The sequence below is a fragment of the Ostrinia furnacalis genome, unplaced genomic scaffold, assembly GCF_004193835.3.
Source record: "Ostrinia furnacalis isolate ACB-3 unplaced genomic scaffold, ASM419383v2 OfSCF0078, whole genome shotgun sequence".
Taxonomy (NCBI): domain Eukaryota; kingdom Metazoa; phylum Arthropoda; class Insecta; order Lepidoptera; family Crambidae; genus Ostrinia; species Ostrinia furnacalis.
In genome coordinates this window covers 432625-447026 of record NW_021130317.1, presented here as the reverse complement: position 1 = coordinate 447026, position 14402 = coordinate 432625, and the positions used below count along the sequence as shown (strand labels likewise).

At 39.0% G+C, this 14402-nt stretch overlaps 1 protein-coding gene across 7 annotated transcripts in view; it reads right to left on the bottom strand.

Annotated features, from left to right (window-relative positions):
• osy (ABC transporter oskyddad) overlaps positions 1-14402 on the bottom strand; it is a 140407-nt gene that overhangs the window by 16243 nt on the left and 109762 nt on the right. For 5 of the 7 annotated variants that reach the window (XM_028302226.1, XM_028302242.1, XM_028302269.1 and 2 more), the window contains exons 10-13: positions 14022-14199; positions 6433-6548; positions 3411-3481; positions 2587-2684 (exon numbers count right to left, since the gene is read on the bottom strand). In XM_028302226.1, coding sequence (XP_028158027.1) covers positions 2587-2684; positions 3411-3481; positions 6433-6548; positions 14022-14199 — 463 coding nt within the window. Of the gene's footprint in view, positions 1-2586; positions 2685-3410; positions 3482-6432; positions 6549-13130; positions 13263-14021; positions 14200-14402 lie in introns of all 7 variants that reach the window. The other 2 variants (XM_028302236.1, XM_028302249.1) reach the window with 2 other exon arrangements.

Below are 14402 nucleotides of genomic sequence, written 5' to 3'. Positions count from 1 at the left end.
CCAGTCAATGAGCAAAGTGAAGTCAGTTCGAAAACATTATTTGACATACTGAATTCCTAAGTCATATTTTCCCTCCGAAAGAATTCACTGGAATTCCTTCTTCCAAAGCCGTACTTAAAGGCAAAAGTTTTGGCCCTCCTTTACATACCTACAATAAAACAATAATGCGATATCCCTTACCCCGAGATTTCAGGGGAATGTCCCTGAAGTTAACTGAACTCTCTCGGTAACTGTACCTCTAGCACAAAATACATTCGTTTTCGAATCGTTTGGAATTCAACCTTTTCACTACCACCGAGAAATTTCATAAATTCGATAACCTTCAAATTCATTGACAACGTGACTGACGTGACGATCTCGATTGTCAAAAAGTTTCGTGCTACCATTTTTCATAGGTACTAAGTTCACTATACGTCACGTCACGTAACATAAACGAAAACAAAATTATTTAGTTCTCGTTACGGCTCGGCCGTGGGGGCACTGTTAAAGTTTTCATACCTAAGCTGAGTCGCACTACCTTAATCTGTCGAACTCCACACAAAAAACACCGGTTATTGTTAAAGAAAGTTACGGTTAAAGTAATTCGGTGCAACTCAAACTAAATCTTTTTATGGCGATTCGATTACGGAAACGATTCGTAGACGAAAGTTTTTCGTGCTATAGGTTTTGAAACCAAGCAATACTTTCCTGGTAAAGTTCGTACACCTAAGATTTTCTGTCAATGAACAATGTTTATTAGGGAGTTTGCGAGATTATACCACGAATTTTCCTCTGCTTAATGTAAGACACGTGTTGTCAAAGTCGTGTGATGTTAGGATTTAAGGCCCGGATTCCACCATAAAGTTAATAATATACCTAGCGGCATAGAGCTACAACAACTAATATATAAGCACCCATAACACAAGCATTAAGTTGCTTACTTTGGGGCTAGCTGGCGCTGTGTGAAATTGTGTGAAACTGTGCGAACGAGATGTCGCTAGCAGCAATACTGTGTGATAAAAAGAGATGCGTGATGCCGTCGCCGTCACGCCAACAGAACCGTTTTTTGCAACTATTCGGTTTCGTTTGGCAGCTCGTGGTTGTTGCTCTATTCTGAAGGAATATCTGGGGGCACGGCAGTGCCGCCAAGTCGAGCAAAATTAAATTTACAGTTTCCACACCAAGGCGGAGCGGTACGGAAACGAGAGATGTGTGGCGAAGCTGCTATTTCCACCAAAGCGGAACGAAGAAGAGCGGAGCGGTGTGGAGACGATAGATGTGTGAGCTGTGCGTAGCTGTCAGCTGTCAGTCTATTGCTATCTATGAAACACCGCGCCTCGCCGTCGCCGCTGTCAAATTCTATAGAAAAACAAGTGCGCCCGACACTTCACCGCTTTTCTTCGCTCCATCCATTTCCACCGAACGGAGCAGAGTAAAGATTTGCAAATAATGGAATCTGATTGGTTATTCAAAAAACTTCTCCACTCCGCACCTTGTCTTGGTGGAAGCCAGGCCTTTAGCCTCGCGATAATAGTCGTCCACCTCACGTGTTGTTCAATATCTGCCGAATCCAAACTCGTACTTTGACACAATGTGGTACATTTACCCCATAGTAAAATAATACAAGGTTAACAATCGTCCGCTTTGCACTCGAGGGAAATCGATACTTTCTTTGAACTCACATTATTTTTTTATTAATTTCGTTTTCCCAATAATTGTTTTTTTTTATTTGTACCTAAATACAAATTAATAATCCCGTTAAACCTCCGTGGTAAGTTTACCACTTGCTAACTATGCTTTAAACTTAGCCTTCATTGATTTGGTTTTTATTGACGTCAAGCAGTAGATTCTGGTTACACAGGAGTGGCGGTGGGAACGAGAGGTGGGAATAGTCCTTGACTTTGGAAGTTAATGGTATTTCAAAGTACAGGCAAAATCATTTACTAAGCACTGAAGCCACGAGCTGGCAGAAAAAATATTATTATAATATTGAGTTTATTACAATAGTGTTCTACGTCATAACTATACGTTGAACTCCAACAATAGTGATTGTCGGTCAAGCAACTAACACCAACGACCGATAGAAAATGCCAAGAGGCATTGTCATGGCTTCTATTGCCCATTGATTTCAGTCAGGCTTCCACGTGCCATAATGAATTTGATAGCGGTTGTTTGTAGGTACCTTAAGTAACAATGAAATAATGTAACATAATACGGGACTATTCCCACCTCTCGTTCCCACCGCTGCAACTCCTGTGTAGCCAGGACCTACAGCTTGACCGCCACAAAAAAACCAACCAGTGAAGGTCAAGTTTATCCCGGGGAAAGTGTATGTAATACAATAGTTAAAGTTGTTGCCTAAGAAATAACTTAGCTAGATGTAGAGGACCAAGTAGAATGCATCAAATGGATACCTAAAGCTTCTTTAGAGACCCTGAACTCCAGATACTTTGCGTTTGTTTATAGTTTAAATCATCTTTGATTTACTCATCATCACAATAGGCCTATCCCAATAATTTTCTCATCGCCCGATTGGAAGCGGCCTGTATCCAAAACCTTTCTGCCCCATTCAGTCGTCTGCGTACTCTGCCCATGGCTAGTGCTTACCAGTAATCCCGCATACAAGCGACCGCTCCAATATTCCCTCGTTCCTCTCAGCTAACAACGCTCCTGATGTCAAGGCGACCGCCAAAAAGTAGATGATCCTGGGCAAACAACAAAAATATTACTTATGACCTGTGAATATTGGCAAAACAGATCATCAAAAATTTATTTTATTTATTTATTTATCAACATCCCCAGTAAGACAGTCTGTGTTCGTTTATTCGATGACATGTCAAAATGGCATCATAGCATCTTCATCATCATCATTTCAGCCATAGGACGTCCACTGTTGAACATAGGCCTCCCAATAATTTCTACAATGGCCAGTTACTTAGTGGCGGCCTGCATCCAGCGCCTTCCCGCTACCTTATAGGTGGACAACAATGCGGACCGACGACCATAGCATCTTATATCGTTGTAAATAAACGCTATTTTACAACAAAAATGTATAGTGTGAAGTGCTGTCATCATCATTGATTCTTCGAAGTATTTCTAGGGATAATACGATACGCTAACCTGGGTAACAATGTTGGGTATTAAACAATCCTGGGCAATCCATTGTTTTCTTTCAAAGACTATTGTTACTAATTAGCTTAGTAAGCTAAATGCTTGTGTTAGGAGCAGGTTCACCACAATAGTCTAGCAAGATCGAACAAGCGTTCCTCAATTCTCCAATCGGCATTACAATGGCGACACCGTTGGGCTATTTTCGGATTACGTAAGTCGGTTTTCTTTTGGCTAATTCTTCTATTTCATTCATTTTTGAACACCAACAATTGTTCAAAGCCGAGTTTAACGGTTAAGAGTTAATGTAATGTAATACTCACGTCAAAATTACTCCAGGACCAGCAAAGTCGGTCAAATTCGGCACTCTCAGTCCAAAAACGGGCTTGTTGAACTGTAACAAAACAAAAAACATCAATTATTTGGTATACCTACTTACCTACTTTTGTGAGCTGAAAAAAATTCACTTCTCCCGTACATTTTTAGATGGCAATACTAACCGTTAGCGTCACTATTTCGCTATTTCGCCTGCTTATTACCTAAGTATCAATTTCAAAGGCATTACTAAGTAATTTGAGTTTTAAGGCTCAACTAGATTACGTAGTGGGATGTGTTACAACACATGTAACACATAAGTCTAGTAGATAAGTTAATTTCTGTAACACATTTGTTTGTAATTCCATAAACTTTTAAGTACTTAGGCACTCCATTCTAGCCCTAACGTTAGGCTTTATTAGTGGATATAATCGTTTAATATGGCTCATATAGCCACAACTACCCTACAACACTCATGAGGCTCAAGTTAATGCCCGCGAAATCGTTATTCTTAACTGCTAATCAGGTTTAATCAATGTTTTAAATGAAGTTACTGGTGAATAAATAATTAAAGACTTTCTTCATAGGTTAGATAAAGATATTATTTATCTGATCTCCCATCCATCATCATCATTTCAGCCACAGGACGTCGTCCACTGCAGACCTGAACATAGACTCTCAATGATTTCCAGACCCGTAGGTAGCAGCCTGCATCCAGCGCCATTCTGCTACCTTTAGGAGGTCATCTGCCCATGTATAGGTAGACGTCCCAGGGTGCTCATTCCGATCTGCGATCCCCCATTAAATTAGTAGAATAAGTTTGTGTTTTTATGTAAACTTATCATTACGTTTCAGCCAAATCTATCTATCTATCTATATAAATAAAAATGAATTGCTGTTCGTTAGTCTGATTAAAACTCGAGAACGGCTGGGCCGATTGAGCTGATTTTGGTTTTATAATGTTTGTCGTAGTCCAGGGTAGGTCTAAACGGTCAGCAAATAAGGAAAAATTGCGATGGCTTATTTATTGCCTTTAAGGCGGAACAGTGTTCGCGGGGTCAGCTAGTAATAGATAAAGATAGTAAAGACCTTATTATAGGTATGTAATATTAATAATTTAACACAAGAAATATGCAGCTTATTCTGGTCGTCCTAGCATACCTATAAAGTGGAAGTTAAATATAAAGAGCGAGGTCGGCATAGGTCGACTAATTTCAGACCAACGAAAAAATTCGGGTGATATTTGAAATAGGCTAGATTTGATACTCCGCTATCTAAGATCGGTAAACAACGTACTAACAAACACTTTTTCTGCTAGTGAAGAGTCAATTCTGGAACTGATATAAATACTAGGGTCAGATAATAATAGGTCCAAATAATGCACGCTGATTTCGACAACCTAACCTAAATAAATAGCAAATAAAACCTAAATGTTGTCGGTATACGTTTCATATTTCATTGCCCGAGGTAATATTAAATTACTTTATTAAATTGGATCAACCAGTCCACCAACCAACCAACATCAATGGAAAATACACTTTAAATGCACAATTATTTAATTCTGTTTTACAGTCCTGAAACCGCAAAAATCGGGTACATAGCTGCCTTTCACATGAATTGAAACGTAATGGGAATGTAAATACAATTACTCTGCATTGTAATTATTGTACACGCAAATAAACTGTATCAAACAAATATAAACCCGCATGAAAATTGGTTCATTAACGTCCGTATTCACAAACATTACTATGAGGTCTCACGGTGCGCGTGGACGCACAGGGTGACACACGAACCAAGAGCTCTATTCAACGCTGTGCGTTCAATTTGCTGCTTCACTTAAGCATGCATCGTTTGTGAATAAATGGGCGTTACTTTATTTCACGCGCGTTTTAATTCAGTAAAATGAGAGGAAACTCTACCTAGCAATTTTTTTGCGGTTTCCTGGTTTCTGAGCTGCCAAGCCGGGATTAAATTAGTTTTCTTACAAATTAGTTCAACGTTGGAAAACTTGGCACACTTAAATGTTAACTTGGAAACACGCAAATTAAAATGCCAAGTCGCTTATGCGTCTTTTGGCACAGTTTACTTATTTTAAAGAAACACAAATACTCAAGGTGAGTTTAAGTAGAATCATTTGGATTAAATTAATACTTCCCATTTCTCTTCCAAGCTCAGACCTAATCTTTCTTAGATTTAAATCACAGTTTAGATATCAGTGATCAGTACTAGTACATCACTAGCCTTCGAAGTCACAACAAAGCTAGCTGAGTTGGTCAGTTCTGTGTAAACACAATCGACTGACCCGACTCTGTTTAGTTTTAGTGAACTAAAAAAACAGTCGTTTGTGAAACTAGAACTTTTTGTGTATTGTGAATTTAAAAGAAATAGCTAATAAGTAAATAGACTACATGGCACTGCTGTGCTATGCAATGTGCTGATGTTACAGTAACTTAAATTTTCAATTAAAAAACGTCTACTGCTGTACTAAGAAAAATCATTGGGGCAAGGATTTTTAACGACCGGTCTTGTTCTACCTGCACCTGCTTCCAGACGCTTCCAGCGACTTTCACTAGATTATTGGTCCACGTGTGAGTGTGTGAACGGTCTATTCAAGAAGTCTTTTAAGGAGTCCACTTTGACACCTAGGTGATCTTATCCATGGGTGATCAAGAGACACCACAGTTTCGCATGGAGTCCACTTTGATCAGCTGGGTCTTCTGTCCCATGGTTGCCACTAGTTAAGTCAACGTTTCTACACTTGGTTGGTACGTTCTGTCACTTAATTTTGACAATTGAATCTATGTACCTAGTTATAGATCGTATCATCCACAAAACGCGGACCACCATTCTTCCGCTAATGTTTGAGTGTTATCGGTACACGCAAATTATCCATGAGTGCACACACGCACACTACAATAATGACGCTCGGATTGCTCGGATCAATCTCCCCGCACTCCGCGGTTCCCTCGACCAAAAATTGGTGGGGCGCGTCTTCGTGGATGAAACGGTCTATATGTATAATATACTCACATGAACAGGAATGGAGAGCAGCCTCTTGGGCAGGTCGCACTGCTCCGCCATGTGCTCGGTGGCCTCCATAAACGACTCGCTTATGTCCCGCGCCAACATCCATTCGATTTGTTTGTCTGTGGACAAGAGAATTGTAGTTTTATAGAAGTTATTTAAGGCAATTAGTTATTTGCAGTAAACGTTTTTAACCCTATCACTGCTTCAGGATAATAATGTGCGCCAGTGCTTGAAGCGTGGTCAACATGGGGCAGAGCTTTGTGTATTGATAATGAGGGCTATCGTTTTAGCGCTTACCAGTTGGCGCTACTGTAGAGTATGGTCATGTTACGTGGTGCAAGTTTTATTGTTGAGTATAAAACGAAGCTTGAAGCTTCAACTACATTAATTAATCGCCATCTCCGGCGCGATCTGTACACGTTAGTGTGGTTGAAGCATCAGTGAAATCGCATGACGCGTCTTCCGCACCACGTCACATCGCATCGAATCGCACCGCTGCATCTTTTTATAACGCAATCACAGCAAAATTCCACTTGATTACCACCCCACCCTATCGTGGTGCAAAACTAGTGTTTTTTTATAGCATCCTACCCGAGTGTACTTGTGTGCTAAAACCGTAGTAGTTGGGCAGTGTTCCCCAATTTAGCAAAATGTTATCTATATATATGTTACGGTCAAAGTGATAAATCGTCCCTTAGCTAACAACACCGCGTAAGTCATTTTTAGCAACTTTACAGGAGACGAAAAAAACTGTTTATTTTAAAAAATCGGTGGATTTTTGCTATTGTTACTTATTAAATACTTTATTTAGCGGTTGAGAAATAATTATTTATACTTAATTTGACGATTTACTTTATTTTAACCTATATTTTATGACTTGAGCGGTATTGACTGATATTTTTGTAGAGTTAGGCGGTGTTGTTTGCCGAAATGTAAAGGAATAAGGTATTAATAGATGATTTACAAAGAAAAATTTTATTAAGAATTATTTAAAAAATAATTAAACAATCATTATAACTTACGACCTATCCTATCNCCTGGCGTTTGTGGATTATGAGACAGCCTTCGATTCGATTGAAACCTGGGCAGTTGTTTACGCCGTTTATGTCCTGCTTCTTGTAATTGTGCACATAAAAATTCATCATATGAACTCGGAATACTTCAAGAATCAATTCCTTCTTCATCAATAGTGTATTTCACTTGTATAGCTTCCTAAAAGTATTAAAATACAGTTTGAAACACCGCCTAAGTTTGAAAAAAAAAAATTGTAAACACCGCTTAAGTAAATGAAGGTATTTTCTATTATCATTTCCTTATATATTAATACGCGTAAATCATTAAAAAATACATTATTATATAGCTTACCTCTTAATCTTCTATTAAAACTTCTTTCATAGACCTTTTCGCGATAAAACTCACTTAAAAATATAAAAATTACGGAGCGCGAAGGAACTTTACGAGAAATGTATGGCAGACTAACGACTTGAGCGGTGTTGCGAGGCAAACCGACTTGCGCGGTGTCACTAAAATTCAAATTACGGCTTCTTATTGGCTGAAATCTATAACATGTGACCAATGGTTAGACGCGCGATGAGCAGATCTATCCAATGGCATTAAAATGTCAAAACCGCCAAAAATCGACTTAGGCGGTGTTGTTAGCTAAGGGACGAAATGTGAAAATTATGAATAATCGCCGGTTATTATAAATAATTACCGCATGATTAGGTAAATGTGATTAATATGAGGTCATTTATGTGTGTTTAGAACTAAATAGGCGGCTTAGGGGTGGCCCAAGGGCCACCCCCGCCGCACCTTAACCTATTTTTCACTTTAAATCAAAACATTATGTTATAGGCATCATGGAAAAGTAATATTATGCAAGAAACATTCCAAACTCATTATGACAAATTATATTAATATATGATATCAAAATGTTCAAAAGTTTGGCTGTACACGAGCACGTACACAAGATGTTGTTCTCTTTTATGAAATTTGTTAGTACTGAGGTTGAATTATTAAACAATCACTGTTAAATGTGATTAATTTATCACTTTTACCGCGACTGTCGGTAATTATTCATAATAACCGGTTATTATTAATAATTTTCAATTTATCACATTAACCGTAACATATATAAAAGAAAGTCGTGTTAGTTACTCCACTTATAACTCAAGAACGGCTGATCTGATTTTGCTGAAAATTGTCAGGGAGGTAGTTTAGAGCCAGGAGAAGGACATAGGATACTTTTTATCCCGTTCGAAATTAAAAAAAGTCTGCTTATTTATTGCCATTAAGGCGGAACAAAGTTCGCCGGGTCAGCTAGTTTTAGATAAAAGCCACGTAGGGGCAAAAGAGTGGGAAAAATCCTTACAATGCAAGTTGGTCCGATATTTAGCCGAATTTCCAAACAAAATCTCCCACCCTTATTACAACAAACGTTCCATTATCACAAATCTCTATAAAGCCGAATTCGATTCCACAAATCCACACCCTTTATGTATCAGCAATAAATTAACGGAAGCCCTCAGAAGGGAAACATGGCTTAATGACAAGTAATCTGAAGACGCCAATGGCTGACGCTGATTGACTGTTTAATCAAGGGTGAGAACAATAAAGCCGCATTATAATGAGGGCAGTTGGCGGTTTCAAATTCCATTAACGACAATTAAACTTGGCTTTTTTTGCGGGAAAGTAGTGTCAACCTTGTTTAAATGTTTCGTCGTTCGTCGTTCGTCGTTTCAACCGAATGACGTCCACTGCTGAACAAAGGCCTCCCCCAAAGATGTCCACAAAGACCGCCCGCATCCAGGCACCTCCCACGACCCTCACCAGATCGTCGGTCCAACTAGTGGGAGGCCTGCCCACACTACGTCTTCCGGCACGGTCTCGTTTAAATGATTAGCCGAACATTTTGTAATTATGGTAAACGTACGTGAACGTGCTTGAATGTAGTGAAATAGTGCATATTGCATGTTCAAGATCTCTCAAGAAGTCTGTGCCACATCTTCATTAGAACTCAAGGGTACCTAACGGGACTATTCCCCACCTCTCGTTCCCACCGCTGCAACTTCTGTGTATCCAGGATCTACAGCCAGAAATATCATCTGGTATACATTAATTGTAATTCATTAATTTTATCTTTTTTTCAGACTTAATCTACCAAGTGTAGGACAAACTTGACACTGGCTATTTATGCAAAAAATACTAGCCAGAGCTTTCGACTTTAGTTACCTACTCAATAAATTTTGTTTCCGATGTCTTCTTAAAATATTTTATTCTTAGCTTGGTTTTTGAATAAAATTATAAGTGGACGAAATAATTGATCATTGCGAGCATGCTCTTAAAGTGAAGTTGTAATACCAACGTACTTGTGCTAACGAACCAAATGACACAAAATTCTGTTGAAGAAGAGAAAAGTGCTCTCAAATAATCTGAAAATTCTAAAATTCGTGAATTGACTGTTGTAGTACCTAGGTACGGATGAAAGCACGTCAAGCTAGTCTGTGGTGTCTTATGTAGTTTGTAATAGGTGTTATTTTGCGTTAAAATTATCTGCAATTTGTACAGTCGAAAATATACAACTGATAGACTTACGCCCGTATTCACAAACGATACTTGCTTTTAAGTGAAGCAGAAAATCGCACAGCGTTGAATGGAGCTCTGTGATTGATTCGTGTTCGTGTGTCCCCATGTGCGTCCACGCGCACTGTGAGACCTCATACTAATGTTTGTAAACACGGGCGGAAAATTGAAAAATAGGTAATACTATTTCAAGCATTGGATAGGTTAGATAAAATTCGTGTAGTTACAGCCTACGCGATATAAAAATAGGAAGAACGTAACCTAAAAACTTCACGACCTCTATTTAAAGATGAAACGAATCCAGAAGTACCAATAAGTATCAAAGTAGTTTCAATTTCATAGTGATTAAAAGTTTTATCCCTACTGCGATAAATTACTCGCCAGCGTTTTGCCGGCTAATGAATAAGTATTGTACCTACTTCAGACTTTCAAGTTCTTAGGGAGCTTTTAAGTATAAGACTGATTATTATGTAGTATGATAATAAAATACGTCCCTAGGCCTTTGGATTTTTACGTAGATACGAGTATATTACTTAAAATCGTAAGGTCTTGTTATTTTTAGTGAATTAAATTATGCGGCGTACCGCTAGCTGCCCAGGTATAAAATTGTATTAAGCATCTATAAATTAATTTCGAAATTAACCTCATTACAATATTAGTAGTTAATTCTGGACTAGCCATTCAAAAACTGACATTTACCATTATTATAGGTTCAGTCGTAATCGTAATTAGGTATTATGTAAATTGGACTTATCGACTGAAAGTTCTAACTTCTATACGAGCTTGTTGCACCTATTATCGCAATTATGACGTACATATTTTTCCCTATTATTATTATTTTATCTTTAATAATATTTAACAAAATTATTCCCTGTTTTGTTCATAAAGATAGCGTTCAGTGACCATAACAATTCTTGGGAACAACCCAACACCCTTTCTGAAAGCCAAGAAACCATGTTGGAATAATCCGCCATGGGCACGACTGCCCCATGCTCATGTTACGAGCTATCAAATTTCCATAACGGTTCCCGGAATAATAATTTGTCTATGCTAATCTACTGGAGGCTGTTTGTTTGTAATGGGTCATTGACTGAACGGATTCTGAGAAGTATTTTATTAGAACCCTTGGATAAAGCTTTAATATTTCCGAAATAATAATATGTCAGTTTTAATAAGATTAGAGTAACAGCTTCTGAGAAAAGCATTAACTTCCTGTTGAGAGTAAATGTAATAGATTACAATGAATAAATAAATTAAAATTGACTATAAAGGGCTCCAGAATAACTGTGTCCAAAAATGCATAAGTAGTGAATTAGTGGAAAAAGAGAAACAAGTGCAACCCAGTTTTTCGAGCACTATTGGAATAGCATAGTGTTTTCAAACGAAGAAAGTGTCTCAAGAAACCTAACAACATACAAAAAAAAACATTGAAGATCTATACATGACCGATTGCGATGTTTAATGACGATATTAACCGAACTATGTAGATGAAAGCGTATACAGAACTTTAAGTGCGCAAACCAGCACGCGCTTAACCAATTTATTCATAATTAACGATCATCAAAAACTTACCAGTAACCCAAAAATCATCAGTCCTGATCATTTATCGGTTCGCCGCCATAAATCTAATTTGTATGCAAACGAGCCGCACCGCATTCTGGCCATACATCAGAGTTTACATTTCTGTTGCAAATTCTACTTTATTACAACGGCTTAAGATGCTACTGTGTTAGGCTTAATGTGGTGTCATCTGGGCAAACGAAGCGATTCCACGGAGTGCCCGCAAACGAAAATATTAGGGGATTTATCCTGCCTCGTCCGGAAAAAATTAAAGCCGCCAAATTGGTGTTTTAATTGACTCCTCACTCGAAGCTTTTGGCAAATGGGGCTTGGGCTTTGTTTTGGGAATTTGTTACGTGTTGGTGTTAGATTACAATTGGCATCAGCGGTATTCTCTGAACTGTAAATCGTACGTTTTCCTCATCGTAAATGAAAAGAACATTGAGATCGTTTTAGGAAAAGTCTTGTTACGAAAACGCAGTTTAGAAGTAATAGGATGTCTTTTTATGTTTTATGGCTGAAATAGCTTCTTAACTACACATCGTCATAATTCATCTACATTCGAAAATCGAAGTTTATTCTTGCGCATTGGGTAAAAGGGATGTCCTAAAAACGCTCTGTAAAGAATCGTTCGTTCGTTTCAGCCAAATGACGTCCACTGCGGGACAAAGACCTCTTCCAAGGATCATAACGACTGGTTCTGCGCTGCCCGCATCCAGGTACTTCACGCAACCTTCACCAGATCCTCTGCCCACACCGCAGCTTTCGGCTCGTAATAGCCACCCGAGAAAAGACAATGCCGGAAATTGGCGTCTTTTTTTTTTCGCGCGGCCATTGACTAAACCATGTTTTTTGGTTACAAAATAGTGTAATAAACCAAACTTACTATGACATGTATACCTCTAAACTCAGTCTGAACTGAGTTACGAGCATTAGAAGTTTGATGTTATACATACTAAGATTTGCTTTTTGCGCGCAAGTTTTGTAAGAAATAGCAACAAAATAGTGACGTCTTTTTTTATTGCGCTGATTCTGCTCCATACTGATGACTGGAGCCTATAATTGATGTTATTGTTAGTTTACACATACAATGTCACTATTTTGTTGCAATTTCTTACAAAGCTTGCACGCAGAAAGCAAATCTAGTATGTAAAATAATCAAACTTCTAATGCTCGTAACTCAGTTCAGACTGAGTTTAGAGGTATACATGTCATAGTAAGTTTGGTTTATTACACTATTTTGTAATCAAAAAATAAGGTTTGGTCGATGGCCGCGCGAAAAAAAAAAGACGCCACCTTCCATACAAAATCTGGCATTGCCATTTTCTGCCCCAGTGGACATAAGCTCTACGAGCTATATGCCCCGCCCACTGCCACTTGGGTTTAGCAAATCTGATTGGAATACCCAAGAAAACTCAGAGCATATAACGCTCCATAACCCTTTGGGTGATTTTGAGCCTTCTTATGGCATTACACTACCACTGGTCGCCACTCGAGAGCTTTTCTGCCCCAGCAGCCATCAACTCCACGAGCTATGTGTCCTGTAAAGGATCACTTACCAGCATTGTCCATGTTGATCTGTATCCCCGAAGCGTTAACGGTATAGTCGTCGACGTGCCGGTTGTCCAGCATCCTGTCCTGCAGACTCTGGGAATAGTTGGCTGCGAAGGTCATGACCACACGAGCTTTGCCTTGACCTACCCTCTGATACACTTGGGTAAAAATAGCTATCCTAGTGAACTACATAATGAGCAGGATCACTAACTATTATGCGACCTGCATCCAGTAAGGCAATATATGTAGACTGCTACTCTTATATTGTAGTCACCTGTCTACCATGAGGGTGGACGACTTACGCTGTGGCCTCCACTCCAGAACCTTGCTGCCCCATCAGCCGTCCGTTCTGCGTGATAAGTTACTGCCCATTGCCACTTAAGCTTGCTGATTCGTCAGCTATGTCAGCGACTTAAAATTGTTTACGAATCTCCTCATTTCTGATTCACTTACCAGCATTATCCATGTTGATTTGTATCCCCGAAGCGTTAACGGTATAGTCGTCGACGTGCCGGTTGTCCAACATCCTGTCCTGCAGACTCTGGGAGTAGTTGGCTGCGAAGGTCATGACCACAAGAACTGCCTTCTTACAAAGGCAAGTTTTGATTTTTTGGAGGATTGAATGAATGAAGGATCACTAACCATCATGCAGCCTGCATCCAACGCCTTCTTTTAATGTAGTAACTTTTATGTAGTAGTCGTCTGTCCCCCTTGTGGGTGGAAATTCCACGCTGTACTTACCAGTACGTGACCGGCACTTCAGAACCTTGCTACCTCATCAGCTGTCCGTCCCGCGTATTATATGCCCTTCTCATTGCCACTTAAGCTTGCTGATTCGTCAGCTATGTCAGCGACTTTAGTTCGTTTACGAATCTCCTCATTTGTGATTCACTTACCAGCATTATCCATGTTGATTTGTATCCCCGAAGCGTTAACGGTATAGTCGTCGACGTGCCGGTTGTCCAACATCCTGTCCTGCAGACTCTGGGAATAGTTGGCTGCGAAGGTCATGACCACACGAGCTTTGCCTTTGCGGGCTGCTGCTATGGCTTCTTCTGTTGTTGGGTAGTACACCTGAGAGACAATTTAAGGGGATGAAGATGAAATATTTATCTTTGATTTAGCATAAAGGTATGTTTATCTGGTAAATGATATCATGAATGAGAAAAAATTTTCGTTAAATTTTCAGGTTCATGATAAAATAAGAATTAACGGTCATTATAAAGCATACTTAAGTTAAATTGTGACTAAGCTGTATCACTTTTCACTTTAAGCAT